The 20762-nt window shown below is 40.0% G+C and overlaps 1 protein-coding gene across 1 annotated transcript in view; it reads left to right on the top strand.

Moving 5' to 3' along the window:
• LOC122795957 (soluble lamin-associated protein of 75 kDa-like) overlaps positions 1–20762 on the top strand; it is a 747318-nt gene that overhangs the window by 661323 nt on the left and 65233 nt on the right. The window contains exon 3 of the mRNA XM_044064439.1: positions 18697–18796. Coding sequence (XP_043920374.1) covers positions 18697–18796 — 100 coding nt within the window. The remainder of the gene's footprint in view (positions 1–18696; positions 18797–20762) is intronic.

The following is a 20762-nucleotide window of genomic DNA, read 5'->3' as shown; positions in this document are numbered from 1 at the left end:
GGTAAAAAACAAAGTGTTTTATACTGTCTTGATCAATGATAAACCCATGGAGCTCAAAGTAGACACTGGTTCAAAGTGCAATGTTATGTCAGCAGAACCATTTGCTAAGAGTAGGAGCTGGTTAACAACTTAATTTGGCCAATTGTGTGAAGCTCGTTGCTTATGGAGGTGAAGAGATTCAAACTGAAGGCTTAGTAGTGCATTCATGTCATTCAGCGGGGAACAGTTACAGCTTGCAATTTTATGTAGTCAAAAGACCTGTGCAGTCATTATTAGGTCTCAGAGACAGTTTAAGAATGAAACTGCTTTCTTTTACCAAAGAAGTCCATCAAGTAAGCACATGTTTTAGTTCCAGTTCACAGAGGCTATTTTCTCAGAGTATGCTGTTGTTTTCAAAGACAAGCTAGGCAAACTTCCAATTGTATACTTCATGAAGTTAGACCCAAAGGTTAGTTCAGTGGTCAAACCAGCGAGAAAAGTTCTGATAGCTATGCAGGACAAAGTCAAGGTCCAGTTAGGTAAGGTGGTGCAGCAAGGTGTGATATGTCCAGTTACAGAACCAACTGAATGGGTAACTTCCATGGAAGTTGCTCATAAGAAAAGCTCAGATGAAAATCAGAATATGTATTAATTCAAGAGACTTAAACAAAGCATTAAAGACACCCCACCATCATATGCTTACAGTCGAAGAAGTTGCTACCCTCATGCCAAATGCCATTGATTTTCTGTCTTAGATGCAGAGAGTTCATTTTGGCAAGTAATGCTTGATCGCAAATCTTCACTACTGACTGCATTCGGTACCCCATTCAGTAGATACAGATTTCTCAGAATGCCTTTTGGAATAAATTCTGCCAGTGAAGTCTTCCAGCGTGCAATGGAGTACATTTTTTTCAGGTTATCTGTGTGCTATAATGGTGCATGATTTACTAGTTGGAGGCAATGGTTAAGCAGAGCATGACAAAAACCTCAGGAAAGTTCTGGACAAACTACGTGAAGTGAATTTAAAGCTCAATCCTAGAAATGTAAATTCAGGCTACCAGAAGTTACTTATGTAGGTCATTTATTTACTAGTACAGGTTTACGATCAGACCCTTCCAAACAAACAGCCATTCTTGAGATGTCAGCTCCAGACAATGGCCAAACCTTACAGCATTTTCTTGGCATGGTTAACTATTTGGGGAAATTTATACCAGACTTCAGTGAATTGTCAGCACCTTTAAGACAGCTGAAGCACAAAAATGTTGCCTGGTCATGGTTGGCAAAACACCAAAGAACATTTGATGACCTTAAACTGTAAATTGCCAGTCCATCTACGTTAAAATACTATGATATCCACAAACCAGTAATTCTGTGATCCTTCAATGTTCAGTCTTGGTGCAGTTATTCTTCAAGAGAGCAGACTGGTAACCTATACATCTAGAACTCTTACCCAAACTGAGATGCAGCATGCTCAAACTGAGAAGGAACTTTTGGCAATTGTGTTTGCATGTTCGAAGTTCCATGATTATATTTATGGCAGAGCTGTCCAGATCGAGACTGATCATCAACCCCTAGTCATCGAGACTAAATAAAATGATGCTCAGATTACAAAAGTACAACTTCAAAATGGTCTATACAAAAGTCAAACTTCTTTTTCTGGCTGATACCTTATGCAGATTTCCCAGAAATACCACAGAAAAGCTTGATTCAGAGAATTTTGACTTTGATGTCATGGAGGTGCGTAATTTTTCTACCACAAGACTAGATGAGCTAAGAGATCATACAAAGACTGATCCAATTTTGCAAAAGTTCCACCACTTCATCAATGATGGATGGCTGTCGAAGCAATTTTGTGTACCGACAGAAGTGCAACCTTATTTTCAATACAGAGATGAGTTGTTGATGGAAGATGGTATCATTTTCAAAGGTCCTAAAGTTGTTGTTCCCACTTCCTTACAACATGAATACATCCAGATTTTGCATCGTGGCTAGCCAGGTTCTGAAGCTACCAAGAGAAGGGCGAAAGGAGTAGCATTTTGGCCTTTTACGTCGAAAGACATTGATAAAGTATTTTCATCTTGTTCAGTATGCAGTAGTACTAAAATGCATTTGCAAAAAGAGTCACTTCAGCTAAGCCAGATTCCTGAACCACAATGAGCATAGTTAAAAGTTTGGGCATAAATTTCTGATGTATATGTGTGCATGCATGTCCATAATTTCAAGGGACTTTATTACTGTGTGTTGATATGGCAGAGGCATTTCGCAGTCGCAGTCCACTTGTGTTTGATCATAATATTGCAGAGAATTGGAGAGTGAGCAGGAATATGATATTTTCATACAAGCAGTGTTTTCTGACAAAGATGCACGTACAAGGGCATTTATTTAGCTTAACTTAGTGGGGTCAGAAGCCATTGAAAGAGAGCACTTATTTCTGTATGCACCAGCAGTATATGCAGGAGAAGGGGAAAACCGCCATACTGTTATACAAGCTGAATCAAGGGAGGACCCTGAGTGCTTGAAACATAAATTCAGAGAAATGTGTAACCCCCCCAGACAAATGTTACATTGGAGAGGCACCTATTTTATACAAGAGATAAAAAGCCAGGAGAAACTTTTGCAACTTATATTACTGACTTGAGAAACAAAACTAAAATGTGCAGGTTTGGTGATTTGAAAGACGAGGTGATCAAAGACAGGCCTTTGTGTGGTGTTAATAATGCTGCTCAGAGAAAGATTTTGCTTTGAGATAGTGATTTAATGTTGAGCAAAGCCATGGAGATTTGTCAAATATATAAGCTTACAGAAAGGCACATAAATATGCTTGCAAGTGATAAGAGTATGGTTTCAACAGTCTCTAGTGCAAATGTTGGCAGTATGCAGCACATGGCTAACAGAAATAGGCCCAAGCACATGGCAGCTTCAGCCCCTGCAGGATTTCGGGGAAGAACCCATAGCCTTCCAGCAAGTTCTAAGACTAGCTCAGCAGTGCAGCACAGGGGTGAGTCAGCAAAACCCAAGTCAAGTCTTATTGTTAACTGTCATAATTGTGGTGCCAATCATGAGTCTAATAAAGAAAACTGATTAGCATTTGGTCAGCAATGCCACAAGTGTAAAAAATGCAATCACTTTCAAACGTTTTGTAAATCAATGAAGCCTCATTCATTTATTAAGAAAGGTCACTCAAAAAAGGGAGTTGATCATATAGAAAGCTGCAACTCTACTTTTTATGTAGATGGTGTATTAGTGGTTGGTGAAAAGGTTAATGCGATAGATTTGTTGGTAAAAAACAAAGTGTTTTGTACTGTCTTGATCAATGGTAAACCTATGGAGCTCAAAGTAGACACTGGTTCAAAGTGCAATATTATGTCAGCAGAACCATTTGCTAGAGCAGGAGCTGGTTAACAACTTAATTTGGCCAATTGTGCGAAGCTCGTTGCTTATGGAGGTGAAGAGATTCAAACTGAAGGCTTAGTAGTGCATTCATGTCATTCAGCGGGGAACAGTTATAGCTTGCAATTTTATGTAGTCAAAAGACCTGTGCAGTCATTATTAGGTCTCAGAGACAGTTTAAGAATGAAACTGCTTTCTTTTACCAAAGAAGTCCATCAAGTAAGCACATGTCTTAGTTCCAGTTCACAGGTGCTATTTTCTCAGAGTATGCTGTTGTTTTCAAAGACAAGCTAGGCAAACTTCTGGTTGTATACTTCATGAAGTTAGACCCAAAGGTCAGTTCAGTGGTCAAACCAGCGAGAAAAGTTCTGATAGCTATGCAGGACAAAGTCAAGGTCCAGTTAGGTAAGATGGTGCAGCAAGGTGTGATATGTCCAGTTACAGAACCAACTGAATGGGTAACTTCCATGGAAGGTGCTCATAAGAAAAGCTCAGATAAAATCAGAATATGTATTAATTCAAGAGACTTAAACAAAGCATTAAAGACACCCCACCATCATATGCTTACAGTCGAAGAAGTTGCTACCCTCATGCCAAATGTCACTGATTTTCTGTCTTAGATGCAGAGAGTTCATTTTGGCAAGTAATGCTTGATCGCAAATCTTCACTACTGACTGCATTCAGTACCCCATTTAGTAGATACAGATTTCTCAGAATGCCTTTTGGAATAAATTCTGCCAGTGAAGTCTTCCAGCGTGCAATGGAGTACATTTTTTTCAGGTTATCTGTGTGCTATAATGGTGCATGATTTACTAGTTGGAGGCAATGGTTAAGCAGAGCATGACAAAAACCTCAGAAAAGTTCTGGACAGAGCACATGAAGTGAATTCAAAGCTCAATCCTAGAAATGTAAATTCAGGTTACCAGAAGTTACTTATGTAGGTCATTTATTTACTAGTACAGGTTTATGATCAGACCCTTCCAAACAAACAGCCATTCTTAAGATGCCAGCTCCAGACAATGGCCAAGCCTTACAGCATTTTCTTGCATGGTTAACTATTTGGGGAAATTTATACCAGACTTCAGTGAATTGTCAGCACCTTTAAGAGAGCTGAAGCGCAAAAATGTTGCCTGGTCATGGTTGGCAAAACACCAAAGAGCATTTGATGACTTTAAACTGTAAATTGCCAGTCCATCTACGTTAAGATACTATGATATCCACAAACCAGTAATTCTGTGATCCTTCAATGTTCATTCTTGGTGCAGTTATTCTTCAAGAGGGCAGACTGGTAACCTATACATCTAGAACTCTTACCCAAACTGAGATGCAGTATGCTCAAACTGAGAAGGAACTTTTGGCAATTGTGTTTGCATGTTCGAAGTTCCATGATTATATTTATGGCAGAGCTGTCCAGATCGAGACTGATCATCAACCCCTAGTCACCGAGACTAAATAAAATGATGCTCAGATTACAAAAGTACAACTTCAAAATGGTCTATACAAAAGTCAAACTTCTTTTTCTGGCTGATACCTTATGCAGATTTCCCAGAAATACCACAGAAAAGCTTGATTCAGAGAATTTTGACTTTGATGTCATGGAGGTGCTTAATTTTTCTATCACAAGTCTAGATGAGCTAAGAGATCATACAAAGACTGATCCAATTTTGCAAAAGCTCCACCACTTCATCAATGATGGATGGCTGTCGAAGCAATTTTGTGTACCGACAGAAGTGCAACCTTATTTTCCTTACAGAGATGAGTTGTTGATGGAAGATGGTATCATTTTCAAAGGTCCTAAAGTTGTTGTTCCCACTTCCTTACAACATGAATACATCCAGATTTTGCATCGTGGCTAGCCAGGTACTGAAGCTACCAAGAGAAGGGCGAAAGGAGTAGCATTTTGGCCTTCTCTGCCGAAAGATATTGATAAAGTATTTTCATCTTGTTCACTATGCAGTAGTACTAAAATGCATTTGCAAAATGAGTCACTTCAGCTAAGCCAGATTCCTGAACCACAACACGTACCATTCTTCACTCTACAACAGATGTTGTAAATCAACATATACCTATGTACAACCCTTAGTCCTATAATCTGTGAGGCATATGCAATCACTGTGTTACAGATCTGGGAAATTTGTGCAGATGTAGGTGTACCCTGCCTAAGACATGGTAGATGTGTTACCATACTGCCATACCCCTTGGACTTACTGCAGGGTCACATCCAGGTGACACACAGATGCCTAGAACAGAAACAGGATACAGCATGTGAGAACACATTCACTCAGCATTAGTAATAGCAATAATGCATCATGGCTAACACTGTACACACACTATGATGTGTACCCCTTACAAATGACAGATGATTGCAACTTACACAGCATTACATATCTACAATTTAGTAAGTTCACCCTGTGCATTAGACCCATATATGCATGTCCCTGCATCAATTGTTTTGATGGCAGAGATCTGGCACAGGTTTCATCATATGCCCAGGGTGTGGTGTGTTTGTGCTATAGGCCTAGGCTGTACCATTGGGTTGACAGTATGGGTGTGTGTTTGGGGTTTGGGAATGGCATGGGAAAGGCATGGCCTGTGTAGGTGTGGTGCCTGTGTGTGGAGGTGACCTTTTACTGATTGTGATTGTGATGCGTGTGTGTGTGTGTGTGTGTGTGTGTGTGTGTGTGTGTGTGTGTGTGTGTGTGTGTGTGTGTGAGACTGAATTTGGAGGTAAATTTGCACACTCAAACCCCTGAGAGAGGGGTGAGGACAACAATAATGTGTTGTGAAGCCAATTAGACCAGATTACATATGTCCAGTGGACACGTGTGTGAAATGGACATGTATGTAAGGGACAACATTATTTTTGGGGAACAGATTGCCCTTTTTTTCTAAGGTGACAGTGGGATGTTTGGGAAGGATAGTAGGTATATTTGAAGAGGTAGGTTGGGTAGAAAGAGAGAGATAGGACAGACAAGACAGCATACAGGATTGGTATATGACACGTGGAGGGTAAACACCTTGGACGGGGAGGGGTGTTTGGTAATCAGAAGCACACAATCCCCCAAATGGACACAATGGGACTGTGGTCCCCACCCATGGCAGTCACTACTGCACCTTCATGGCCTCAAAGGTGGCTGTGCTGTGGGCTGAGCAAGAAGGGCAAGCTGACCCTCTAAATGCACCAAACGGCCCTCAAGCTGGGATAGCAGACCTCCCAATTCCTTGCAGAGCTCACTACACACCACACCCCTGACCTGGCTTCGGATGACAAGATCCTATCCACGCCTTGGGGGTGGTGAGCCCCATCCCCTGAGGTGGTTCTACCCGAAGGTGGTGCAGGACCAGTGGATGAGGAGGTCCCGAGGTGGGTCACAGACATGCTGGGGCCCAGTGCCATGGCCAGATGAGGCGGGAGAGGCAGCTCCACTGTGATCAGCCTTCCCGGACATGCTATATTGTTGCAGTTTTAGAACATATGTTGGTTAGTAATGGTAAACACATTCCAGCATTAGTTATAACAGCATGAATGAGTATTCCCATTAACCCAAAACAATAGATTTGGAACATTTGTATAGCAAGCAGAACAGCATGCAGGTTACATTGATAGCAACAGGCCACCAATGATAATATTTGAACAGGGGACATTAATTGGAAAACATTTCAACATTTGTAGAACAATAGGACAAGTCCCAATGGCAGGTTGGGGGAAAACATACTCATTCATTTATGTGTTTAGATTATTGGTGAAGATAAGGTGGGGGAGAGAGAGAGAGATGTCAATTAACAAATGTAGATTCTTGCAGTGATCACAGCTTTAATGATCATTGCTCTGATCATTACTGTACAGGTATTATTACAACAACCTATGGCCTTGGGTTGGGCAATGGTATGTTTGTACACAGTGTAAAATTACAGCCTTATTATAGCTACTTTATACCTTCTCTTACTTGGAAGACCTGTAGAGGGAATTTCTGTTAACACTACCTGACTGTTTCTACCCATATTCACATAGTCACGGGTTACATATGTGCACTCATACTGTGTGCGTGTGTGTATGTGTGTGCTACTGCCATACTCTGTTTTGATTTCTATCAGACACCCTGGTTGTTGGCAGCAGAGACCAGTAGCTGTGACAGCATGACACTTTTGAACATTTCTTGGGGGAGACCACTTAGTGTATGTACTTATCTTGCTGTCATTTGCAGCCTTGGGGTTGGCCCTTGGGTGTTGGGCACAGTATAACTACAGCCTTCTTATAGCTACTTTATACCTTCTCCTACCTGGAAGACCTGTGGAGGAAATTTCTGTTAACACTACCTGACTGTTTCTACCCATATTCACATAGTCAGGGTAACATATGTGCACTCATAGTGTGTGTGTGTGTGTGTGTGTGTGTGTGTATGTGTGTGTGTGTGTGTGTGTGTGTGTGTGTGTGTGTGTGTGTGTGTGAATGTGTGTGTGTGTGTGTGTGTGTGTATGTGTGTGGTACTGCAATACTCGGCCTTGATTTCTATCTGTCACCCTGGTTGTTGGCAGCAGGGACCAGTAGCTGTGACAGCATGACACTTTTGCACATTTCTTGGGGGAGACCACTTAGTGTATGTACTTATCTTGCTGTCATTTGCAGCCTTGGGGTGGACCCATGGGTGTTGGACACAGTATAACTACAGCCTTCTTATAGCTACTTTATACCTCCTCTTACCTGGAAGACCTGTGGAGGAAATTTCTGTTAACGATACCCAACTGTTTCTACCCATATTCACATAGTCAGGGTTACATATGTGCACTCATACTGTGTGTGTGTGTGTGTGTGTGTGTGTGTGTGTGTGTGTGTGTGTGTGTGTGTGTGTGTATGCGTGTGCTACTGCCATACTCTGCCTTGATTTTTATCAGTCACCCTGGCTGTTGGCAGCAGGGACCAGTAGCTGTGACAGCATGACACTTTTGAACATTTCTTGGGGGAGACCACTTGGTGTATGTACTTATCTTGCTGTCATTTGCAGCCTTGTGGTTGGACCATGGGTGTTGGACACAGTATAACTACAGCTTTCTTATAGCTACTTTATACCTTATCTTACCTGGATGACCTGTGAAGGAAATTTCTGTTAATAGTACCTGACTATTTCTACACGTATTAACAAAATCCTAGGTGAAATTATGCATGCAGCTTACTACCACTCATGGAATTCAAACCATGGCTGTTTCTGCTAAAAATACAACAAGTTTGTGTTTCATCAGAACAAGCTATTGAGAAACATCTGCCTTTACTTGAATGTTTTATGTCTAACTCTCTTGGTTGTACACTCTGACCTTGTAATTATGACATTGTTATACATACATTCCTATACATACCTTTTGATATAGCACAGTGTGGAAAACAGTGGTTAAAACATTAGTATTCAGATATCAGATATTGGTGCATGAAACATTTCATATCAGTTAATTTCATGTCTTACAGAGGCACTAACTTTGTCAGATGAGACTTGATTGTTTAATGCTTTCAGAGCTATAGTTGCTGTGCATAACCTGTACACATTTCAATTCATTCAATACCAGAATAAACACAACCAATCCAGGGTTTTGAATTTTATTGACAGGCAGTTACAGTTTTATTTATATATAACCTATATGAGACCATTACTGTAATATTGTGTGGTTTATTCAGTACAAACCATACCCATTTTTAATACTGCATGGTGACATTCTACTCCTTTATATTTATTTGGTATGAATACTACAAGCTAGATTGTTACTCACCAGCCTCGCGATGTAGCCTTTGCAACCTGCTTGCATGTGCTTCCTGGTTCTCAGCCTGCTCAGCTGGAGCTGTAAAGAAGATAGAGAAACATTTATGCATACCTATCACATACACAGGCTGGACTTTAGTAAACAGTTATTGACATGAATACTTACACAAGCCTGGGACATCATTCCTCTGCCATGCTGCTTGGACCCACTGGTCCAAGAGCTCCCTCTTCCTCCACTTCAAGTTGGCATAGTGGTGCCGGACCTGCTCACCAGTCCGAGGGATGCCAGTGGCACTGGTAATATTGCGGGCAAAACTTTCCCAGGCCTCCACTTTGTATTGGGAGCCCTGGTACTGGTCTTGCAACAGTCTCATGTCATGGTTTTTAACAAGGAGTCCTACCATGACCTTGGACTCTTGTATGCCCCAGCGCTGCACCCCAAAGTGCATACCCTCTCCAACACTAGCCATACTGCCTACAGCGGGGAGCTACAACCAGTTATGAGCTGTATTCCTGCCTGCAAGGTTTAAATATGGCCAGTTTCCCACCGTTTGATGTGATTGGACAGTTTTGAATATGCTGAGCTAAGCGGGCAAACCTTCTTAGCTAAGGTTGGCAGTGCTTAAAGGGACAGGTTCAGCACTGCTTACCAATGGGCAAATCTGCTTAGCTGGGCTACTCATTGCTTAGCATTCATATTTCAGCCATGCTTGCACCCAGTGAGCATAGCTGTGCAATACTTAGCGTTGCTTAAGTTTTATTTTAAAGACTATCAGCTTTGTGGGATTGATTCATCATTCCTGACATATTATAATTTTATGTTTACCTTCCCTGACATCCCCTTATGTGCTTCCATTACATTTATTCTTGTCTTACTATACTGTATGGGGCACTTGTGTTTATATGGGGGTTTCACATCTTTTCTGGACTGACACCTTAGGTTTGGTTCTGCTATACTACCCTGGGTGATAAATATTATTTACTACCTCATTTATTACAACATATGATTTTTACAACTGCTTTCACGTGTGAAAGTGAAAAGACGTCATTGGGGCTCAAACCATGAATGCCTGCATGCAAAGCTGGAGCTCTAACCACTACACTATTTTGGATTGTTTAGCTGATATTTTCCTATTTAACTCCTTCAGATATTTAAGCTATGCAAAGCGCACACCCACTCAGCTATGCTTAAACTTTGTTGCAGCCCGAAAATAAAAAATATCTATATGTGATTTAATTTTTTCTCATTTTACTGGGATGACAGGTTTAGCATTAGCATGAGTTTACTACTGACAGACAGTTCATTTCAGACTCCACATCAAGGGGAAAGTCTTGCTAATGTGAAACCTGTTATTCTGTCAACTTTCTAAGTTTGTCTGGGCTATATTTAAAATCTGTGTCCCTATTTGTCCCCCCAACATTTGTCCATATTTTGTGCTCTATGAGGTTGTGAGGTATGCATCCTCTCTCATTTTGAATTGCCGAACGGCAGTTCTAGAGTGCAGGGGGCATGTGCATTATGAGTGCACTGCTCTCGAACATGCCCCCTGCACTTGCACACAGAACAGTGTCCGTATTAGAGCACGGTAGCGCGTCTTCATGAATATGCATGGCACGCTGCTGTGCTGCATGGGAATGCTCCCTTCCATGCAAGAATAAGGTATTCTTGCACTGAAGTTTGCTGAATCTGGGGGATCATCTCCAGAGCAAAGGAGATTATAACCTCTCTATACTCGACACTAATCTGACCCATAATTGAATATAATGCCCAATTTGGCATGTCCTGTACATAGCAAGTGCAGCAATTAGAAAGATTTCAGAGGTTTCCAACAAACAAGATCAATGGAGTCCAGCACATGCCGTATGCAGATCGACTAAATTCCCTATCACTATACTCTGTATTGTGTAGACTTCTGAGGGGAGGCAATCTCAGACATAACCTAATGAATTTGCTGCATATCTGTAAATCATCAGGACTAGAGCTACCCATTCCAGAGACTAAATAGGGCCTGTGACTTAAATAGGACAAGATGGAGGGACAAATTTATCTCCCAGTGACTGCCGCATCTTTGGAATAGGCTGGTAATTCATGTGAAGCAGAGCACCTCTATGACACTGTTCAAGAGGAACCTGAATGAGTGGATGGAACACCATAAATTCTTACCAGGAATAGTGCCCACAATCATCCTGGACATGGGCAGTTATTACAAAATGCAGTCCTGGGTACTGACTAGTATATCCATGGTATTACATTGGGATGAATCGGCTAGGCTTGTTTTCTTATAAGGGTTCCATATTATTGTTCCATACTCAAGTTTGGGTCTAATAGGATCATAAAATCATAGGAGGATACTAGGCTAACAGCCCCAGGGCCCTTACAAGCCTAACCAAGTTCAAAACATGTTCCCAAGGGTGTCTGGTTCAAGCAGACACTAAAATCAGCACCTATTTCCCCTGTCCAAGAGAGACACAGGTGGAACCTCTGGGGTGAGTTTCCGGTTATCCATCCAGTCATCCAAATTATGCTTAAATAGAGCCAACAAGGGGCTTTGTTTAACATGAATATGAAGTTTGTTCCAAAGTTGGGGCAACCTCTTTGAGATGCATCTGTCTCTCTAGCAAGTTCTGTTGATGTCACATATCAGGTTAAGGTCCATTGAGCAAGTGACGCATGTGCCAATTGACTTGCGAATGTGCAGTGTTTTCATTAAAGCTGGGTCAGAGATTGCTTTATATGCAAAGCACAGGTTGCCTCTAAGCAGTCTGTATGACAGAGTAAAGTGACAATGATTTCAGTCTGTCCACATAAGACAGATCTTGAAGACCCTGAATTTTCTTTGTAAGGCATCTTTGTGGTCTCTCCAGTTGCTGCATGTGTTTGGAAAGGAACATACCAAAGGGAGCACTGTACTCTATTTTTGACTTGATGAGAGAATACGGGGAGGGGTTATAACCTCTTTTTTTTCTGGAGGCAATGCCCTTATTTATGAGATGAGCAATATAAAATGCCCGTCTTACCACTGTGGAGACATGGCGATCAAAGTTAAGATTGCTGATGACCTATGTGCCCAGATCTCTCACCACTGACTGTGTGCTTACAGCATTTTTATTGATATGGTAGTTTGGAGGAACATCAGTGCTACATTGCCTCAAGATTCCTATGTCAACCAGGCTGCCTGGAGAAACTGTATGAAATTGTCCATCCATAATGCTAGGTAAGTTGATGTGGTCAGAAAACAGGGAGAGGACAGGAAAGGCCAGGTAAAGTCAAGGACAGGAGAAGTGGACAAAAAATACAAAGGGCTAGTGGATAGGATCTGTGTTGGTACCTCAGGAGCTTCACTGAATGTATCATCTGTCAGTAAGGGACAATTGCGAGAACTCACTGATGGAGCACCAGCAGAGTACTAAGGGAAAATTTGCAGGCAGAAGTGTTTGTGTCTATAACTGCCAACAGTGCCCACCGCTGAGTGGCAGTGCACGATGCACAAACAAGCTCAAACCCATGCAAACATGGTGCTTATGTAGCAAATGAGAGCAAACTGATTTAAACAAATTAACTAATAAAAAGCTCAAAACTGATCCCTGTTCCAGCAACCTTCAATCAGATGAGTTCTAACTGCATACTCCTACCACTAGGGAGCAGGGGAACCCTCTCCAAAGAAAGATGACCTGGTTTAGTGCTCAAGTTATACAAATAGAACTAAATTTAGCAGAACTGAATCTTGTCTTTGCTACAGCAAAGAAAGTGCAACAATAAAAAAAACAGTTCAAATAAGCAGTGATATGGTAAAAATGTAGTTAAAAGTGCAATATACAGTAAAAAATTTAGTTAAGTTTTGCAGAAATCAGCAGATGGCTTGGATTGATCAGATAAATACAGCAGAGCAGTAGCTGGTCACCAAATTCTGTGGAGCTTTGCTAAAACAACTGCAAACCCACGCAAACACTGTGGTTATGTAGCAAATGAGAGCAAACTGATTTAAATAAATTAACCAATAAAAAAGCTCAAAACTGAGACCTGTTCCAGCAACCTTCAATCAGATGAGTTCTGACTGCACACTCCTGCCACTAGGGTGCAGGGGAACTCTCTCCATCAAAAGATGGCCTGGTTTAGTGGTCAAGTTATATAAATAAAACTAGATTCAGCAGGTTTGAATCTAGTCTATGCTACAGCAAACAAAGTGCAACAATTTCAGGAAAAAAAAAACAGTTCAAATAAGCAGGCACAATAAGCCTTCAGCCAGCAACTCCCAGCTCAGAAGGGCAGAGGCTTCCCTGTCCTCCCACAAGAATGTAGAACACAAACATTTTTATTAATGTAAAGTAACTGTCCTGAAGCCCAAGAGCTTAAACCCGAACTAAGACACTTTTAGAATAATAGACACATTGAGCCTTCAACCAACAATTCTCAACTTAGAAGGATGTAAGCTACCTCTCCTGCCACAAGAGTGTAGTAGACTACAAACCTTCCTAATCTAAAACAACTGGCCTGAAGCCCAAGTGCTTCAACCAAAACTAAGAAGCTTAGACTAACAGTTACAATCTAATCAGGCTACTAACAAGCAGTAATAAATGTAGCAGAAAAAATGCAACTGAACACCTTTAAGAACAAGCAGCAAAAAGAAAAATAAAGTAATAAAGCAGGAAGAAACAGAAACACAGAAAGCAGCTGAATAAACTGCAATTTTTTGTAGTTAAGTGATAAGGGAGGACACAGAAGATAATTCAAGGTTAAAAAACTAAGAGGGTGGGCCTTCCCAGCTAATCTCTCTGTACAGGCAGTCCCCAGGTTACGGACATCCAACTTGTGGACAACCCATAGATATGAATGGGCTGCCACAGTGTCAGAAATAATGTGAAAAAAAATAAATGTTGCCCAAGTGTGTGTGTGTGTGTGTGTGTGTGTGTGTGTGTGTGTGTGTGTGTGTGTCAGAGAGACATAGAGAGAGAGATCGGGAGAGTGACAGCGATGTGTGAGTGAATGCAGGTATGAATGAAGAAGTGACTGTATGTGGTGTGTGAGAGATCAGGAGAAAGTGAGAGTAATCATGTGTGTGAATGCACATATAAATGAGAAAGAGACTGTGTGTGAGAGAGATTGAAGAGTGAGAGCAATGTGTGAGTGAATGCAGGTATGTATGAAGAAGTGAGTGTGCGTGTGTGTGTGTGTGTGTGTGTGTGTGTGTGTGTGTGTGTGTGTGTGTGTGTGTGTGTGTGTGGTGTGTGTCATAACCCTAAACCTCTTAGAGCAGGAAATCTGGACAAAGCCATAAATAAAAGTGGGACAAATGCCCAATAATACGGAAAATTTTAATAAATATTGCTTAGAAAGTTGATAGAATAACAAGTTTTGTATTAGCATGAATTTTCAGAAAGGTATGAATTCTGAAACTTAAATGTCTGTCATCATACCTGTCAAGCTCTTAGAGCAAGAAATCTGGACAAAGCCATAAATAAAAGTGGGACAAAGTCCCAAAAGTAGGAACAATTTTTAAATATTGCTCTTACCAACTTAGAAAGTTGATAGAATAACAGGTTTTCCATTAGCATGAATTTTCTGAAGGATATGAAATCTGGAACTCAAATGTCTGTCATTATTTTCTAACTGCAATATGTAATGATTTACCCCTAATTTGCCAGAAAACAAGTATATGAAAAACAAACCAAAAATAGGATGCCAAAATCTGAACATTCTGCGAAAATCTGTATAGTTGAGACATTATTTTCTAACTTCAGTGTTTAATGATTTGCCGTTACTTCTGCTAAACAATCACAATTTTATGAAAAATTGACAAAAAATATGAGACAAAAAAATGGACATTCTGCGAAATCTGTACAGTTGACAGGCATGGTTTGTGTATATGTGAAAAAGTCCTCATAAACACTGCATTTAATAGCAAGATGCCTTAAACCAGCTTTGTTGATAGATAGTAAGGAAGCATAGCTACAGTATACAGTGTTATGTTTAAGATTTTTTTTTTGTTTGGAAGGGTTTTTAAAATGTTTTATATGCAAAGAAAAGTAAAATAAATACTAGACTGAGACAAACATTTGACTTAAGTGCCATTTAATAAGAACCATATGTACGTGTTTTGACTTAAGGACAGACTAAAAAACGGATCTCGTCCTTAACCCAGGGACTGCCTGTAGAATTAGCTGATGAGATGGGACTGGGAGGAGTGTCCAAAATCAGATTTATAATAGGGGCGGGCAACTCAAAAGCCACCAAGTTTAAGAATACAACACTTGGGCGGGTGAGTAGGAAGAATAAAACGCAGACAGAGATCAGCAATATTCAGGAAGAATACAGCAAGCAAGCCAAACAAGTACTCCAGCTAAATAGAGATATTTCTAGCTAAATAAGGAATGCTGTTTCTCAGCTCCTCCCACTAATTAGCTGATGTTATTCACTGTTTGCAAAGGAATTCTTTGCTAACTTTTCTAACTGACCCTAGCCAAGACCACTTAAAACTCCAACAGAACAGAAAACTTAAAACAAAACAAATGTAATAGAAGAATAAGATGGAAAATAGAAGTAATCAGACCTTAAATGAAAAACATCAAAATAAAATGCAGACAGAGATCAGAAGTATTCAGGAAGAGTACAGCAAGCAAGCCAAACAAGGACTCGTTAGTGTAACTAACAAACAATGATGTCATCATTTCTGATTTCCTAGACTTTATTAATGTGGGAACTGATGTGGACAATAACCTAGCCTTTGACCAGCATATGTCCAAGGTAGTAAGAAAATCCTTCTATGTTGCTCAGCTTATAAGTAAGGTCATGGCATCTAGGTCCAGAGATGTCATCATACCACTGTATTCAGCCCTCATCAGACCCTTAGAATATAATGTCTCCTTTGGTATGTACCTGACAAGACACATGCGGCAACTGTAACGTCCACAAAGTTTCCTTACAAAAAGAATGTAGGGAGATACAGGGAGTAAGCACAATGTCCTACACTGATTGCCTCAAAGCCCTTTCTCTTTACTTGGTATCATACAGACTTCTGATCTTTGCATGGCATACAGGGCAACCTTGGACCTTGTTTTGATGAACCTTTTGCACATCTGCAAAAAAAAAAATCATAACTACTAGAATAAAATACTTAAACTTTGCTTGTGACATAAATAGAATATACTGGAGATATCTTCAGTCTTCAAAAAATTCTCCCCATGCTTAAATGACCCAGTGAATAACAAATATAATGGTACCATAAGTTCATACCGAAATGTTTTCTGATCATTATTACTAATTCTGTCTCCTCCCTGTATTTTGCTTGTGTCCAGTTTGTGTATTTGTTTTTCAGTATAATCTAGTTTAATTTCAGTATCTGAAGTTACCTGGAATTTACTGGTACTTTTATCACACCATTCGGGAGCTAAACTGCTTTGCATAAGATTTTTGTAAAGATATCTATAATCTGTTGTGTTTGACAATAAATTTTAGAATCTATAAACAATCAGTTTGCATTTATTTACTCCTACCACAGCTTATGTATCTATAAAACTGTTTTCCATTATGCTCAATCAATATATTTATATAAATTTTCTTCAAATTTTTTTGATCTTATCTCGCACTATGTTTAATTGTGTCCAGTGTACTTCAGCTTTCAAATTTATAGTTCAACCTCTTTTCCATTTCTAATATTTTCCATATCAAATAACTTGTTCTTATTGAAATATATCCTCTTGACCTTGTGTGTCTAGATCATGATGTTAAACTTTTTTTTTTCATTCAAACAAAACCTGTTGCAAAAACTTGCCACATTTCTTCTACAGTATTTCCACTGAATGCACCACTCTACTTAGTTTTACATAGTGACTGTTTTGCTTCCATGTAGTGTGTTATAAATCTTCTGTCCATTAGTTTAGAATTTGCTTTGATGGAATTATCTAATAGCACTTCAGCCTTTAGAACCCCATGCTCTCTGGACATAAGTGGTGGTAAAACATGTCATGGTAGCTGCAGCCCTAAAGGAGGAGGATCTTCATTTGATCTCTTCTTGGATGACTGGTTCATGGTGGCTTAATCGAGGGACTCATTGGAAGCATACATAGAATGGGCAGTACATTATTTGTAGTCCCTGGTTGATCATAAACTAGGAATAGTCTTCTTTCTGTCTATCTCAGTGGATTGCTATCCTAGGCACAGAGCTGGACACTGCCAGTTGCCGCTTCTTACCCATGTCAAGGATCTAGGCAGTCATGAAATTGGCATCCTTGGTGAGTGTGCTTTGTAAGGTGAAGGTGCATAATGTATTACATTTTCTGTGCTTGATGGCTGCCCTAGTTTTCATGTTGACATTTGCATGCCTGAAGATTTGGGTGTTTCAGTGGAGTATAAGGTGTCAGTAACTGCTGAGTCAAAAGACGTTCATGTATCTTCTGCTGGTGTCAGACCCCTATCTGCCAAGTTCTAAAATCATGGGCAGTCCCCACCAACCTTATATGAGGCATCACATTTCTTCATCCAGACCTGTGCCATGCTCTAATTTCAATAAGAATATGTTTTAAAATGTTTGACTTTTGCTGAGTTAACATCACTAACAGTTAGGAACTAATAGTTAATACAGCTTACATCCAGGCAGTCATCTTGCAAACCCTGTAGAAACAAGAAATGACATTTTTTTTTCTTACTCCTTTCAAAGTTGGTGAGCTTTTTTCGACTACATTTTATGCTTTTTCTGAGACAGATATCAATATAAGTCATGCATTCATTAATCTGTTAACCAAGTAAGACCTACATAGGAGGGTGATATGCAGTGGAATTGACTACATAATGGACATTGACAGCTGGCTGAGTTCCTATTCTTAATGGTAATATACAGGACCTGAAAGATGAAAAAACTAAATAGTTGTACAGAGAAGTACTCATTAGTTCAGGAATGTCTTGTTGATTTTATTAACTTAATTAGTTAATTTAGAGCCATAAATGATCTTGTGTTGTGATAAGAAGATTTGAAGTATTACATAGTAAGAAATACCTTGTAAGAATTTTTAAGTTCAGTTGGACAGTCTGTAATGGATTTATTAATGATGGTATATACAGTAAGAGCTAAACGAATCCCTCAGTATGTACCATGGAAGCAGATGATGATGTAAAAGATTATGGATGTACAAAATGTTTCTGAAGTACAGCTTCTGGGAAAAACTGACAGAAAAGAGAAATTAAATTGTAAAGGAAAGAGTTAAATTGCTATATTTATGAAGGGTTAACCAAAGTTGGGATATCGAGTTTCCTCAATTTGAGAGCACTAAAATAATTGAGTTATAACAGAAATAAGTTGCACAAAATGTTCATCAGTCCAAACTTTTACCAGAAGATTCTGTAAAGATGCTGGCTACCCTCATACTGTAGCATTTTGAAGCCATTTTATAGTTTCAAAGATATTGCCATTGCATACCCACAGGGTATGAGTGAATACATATGAAATTATTCATGTTATTAGAGATTTGGTGTTACTAAAGTCTCTAAAGGTAATTTCAAGTCCCATAGATTTCTGGAATTGTTTAAATGCACTTCACAGAGGTAGAATAGTTTATAGAAACTTTAAATCTTTCCTTTATTTTTCAGGTTGTTGTTAGCATTTCAAGTGTTGGCTTTGTTCCTCTTTATGGCTCAGATGAGGCATGCAAGGTTCTTGCTTTATTTACATCTGAAAACCCATTTTCAGGTAAGACTTACATAATGTTTGCACTTAGCATGCCCTGTGTTGTGAATGTTTGTGTGTGTGTGTGTGATTTTTTTCTATATGCCCGTGTGTGTGTGTGTGTGTGTGTGTGTGTGTGTGTGTGTGTGTGTGTGTGTGTGTGTGTGTGTGTGTGTGTGTGTATATGTGTTAGGTGCCAGGTTGCTTTCACTCCCAACAGGAAAAGAAAAAAAAAACACTGTCCCTAATACTGTACCATCACAATTGTCTACACAGTCATAGCACTACAAGGCATACTGACTTACTTAATGTTATCTGTACTGTAAGCAGTAGTTATGGCAACAGGTTTGTGCATCAACTTGCTGCCTCTCCTTTGCACATAGGGCAGAGCAGATGTCATATACATGTAGGTTTACAAATAATACATAGTAGGTAATACTACCACAGCATGAACAGCTTTCTTTTACCAATGCAGAATTAACTACTGTTTAATGGGCTTAGATAATGTAGTCTAGAACAACATTAGTAGAAAATCAGTACAGCCTGTAAATCCAAATGTTTCAGGAGAAGCAAACCCTTGATGATACTGCCATACTCAGCTATATGAACAATAACAACTAACAGTGTGGAGAAGACAAAGAGAAGGCAAAGTAGAGCCGTTATACACATGTACAGTGCCCAATCCATGCCCATGGCACTGCAGAACCCTGGTGCACATTGTAGCTCTAGCTCCATGATGAGTCCAGTCTGTGAACTAGGATAAATGCTTACCATGTACTAGCAATGCAGACCAACTCCATGCTTCATACATACATACATACACACACACACACACACACACACACACACACACACACACACACACACACACACACACACTCTCTCTCTCTCTGGCATTGTCACCGGTCATGCTGATAAGTCAGTGGGGCAATGAAATAAAAAGGATACATTGCCTTGGTTGACATCCTGAGAATGTCAGCATTACATGTTTTATTAGTGTGTATTAATATGCCACAAACACTAGCTATTGCATAGATTCATAAGTAATTGCTAGGGTAATGACCCCAGGGGGCCTTTTTAGGCCTAGCCATGCTTCCCAAATGTATCTGACAAGTTTTGATACCCTAGGGTTATTTTAAGTGGTTAATGTAGGCTTAGGCATAGGTGGTCTAGCATTTATAGACTCCCTGTCTCTACTACAGACATAGGTGCCAGACCAGGGATAACTTTATAGTTCCCCATCGACTCGTCCCGGTTACACTTGAATTTGGTTAGGGAAGAACTCTTGTTCACATGAATGGAAAGTCTGTTCAGGAGAAAGGGTGGTCCCTCTGAGACACATATCCATCCCTTCAGCATGTCATGTTTATGTTGCAAATGAGCTTCAGGTCCCTAGATCAGGTAATTCTGATGCAATTTGTTTTGCAGATGTGTAACACATCCATCTCAGTGGGATCAGAGGATGCTTTGTAGGCTAGGCAGAGATTGCCTCTTGGCAATCTGTAGGAGACTGAGTACAAGGATAGGCTTTTGAGATGGTGCACATATGATATATTGTACTGAATTCAACCCACAATGGAATGTACTCCTAAAGCTAGGCTTGAACGTAACACCTTTACAATCTAAAACCAGCACCTTAACCAATTTGCTGCAGAAAATCTGATACCACAGTGTTGCTATTGCTATGGCCTGGTAGGTAGAGTTACAACATTTTGCACAGTGTACTTCTGTTCTGCTGATATGGACAGGGGTGATTTACAGACATTTCAGCCTGCCTGCTTGGCCGTGTCTACAGAGCAGGCTTATTTGGTATATTACGATAATGAAAGGATGTAGTGTGGGTTTGACTCCCATTGGCAGAGATTGCTATCATTACTGTGCTTGGAGCAAGATGAATGTGGCTCTATTATACTATTTGTCTACACTGTACACAGGTATAGTGTGTTCTGTCATGTAAGGCTGATATTGTTGCTTAACTATTTTATTCTGA

This window comes from Protopterus annectens, chromosome 2.part2 (assembly GCF_019279795.1).
Source record: "Protopterus annectens isolate FY-2018-M chromosome 2.part2, PAN1.0, whole genome shotgun sequence".
NCBI classification, from domain to species: Eukaryota; Metazoa; Chordata; order Ceratodontiformes; family Protopteridae; genus Protopterus; species Protopterus annectens.
This window is presented reverse-complemented; position numbering and strand designations above follow the sequence as displayed.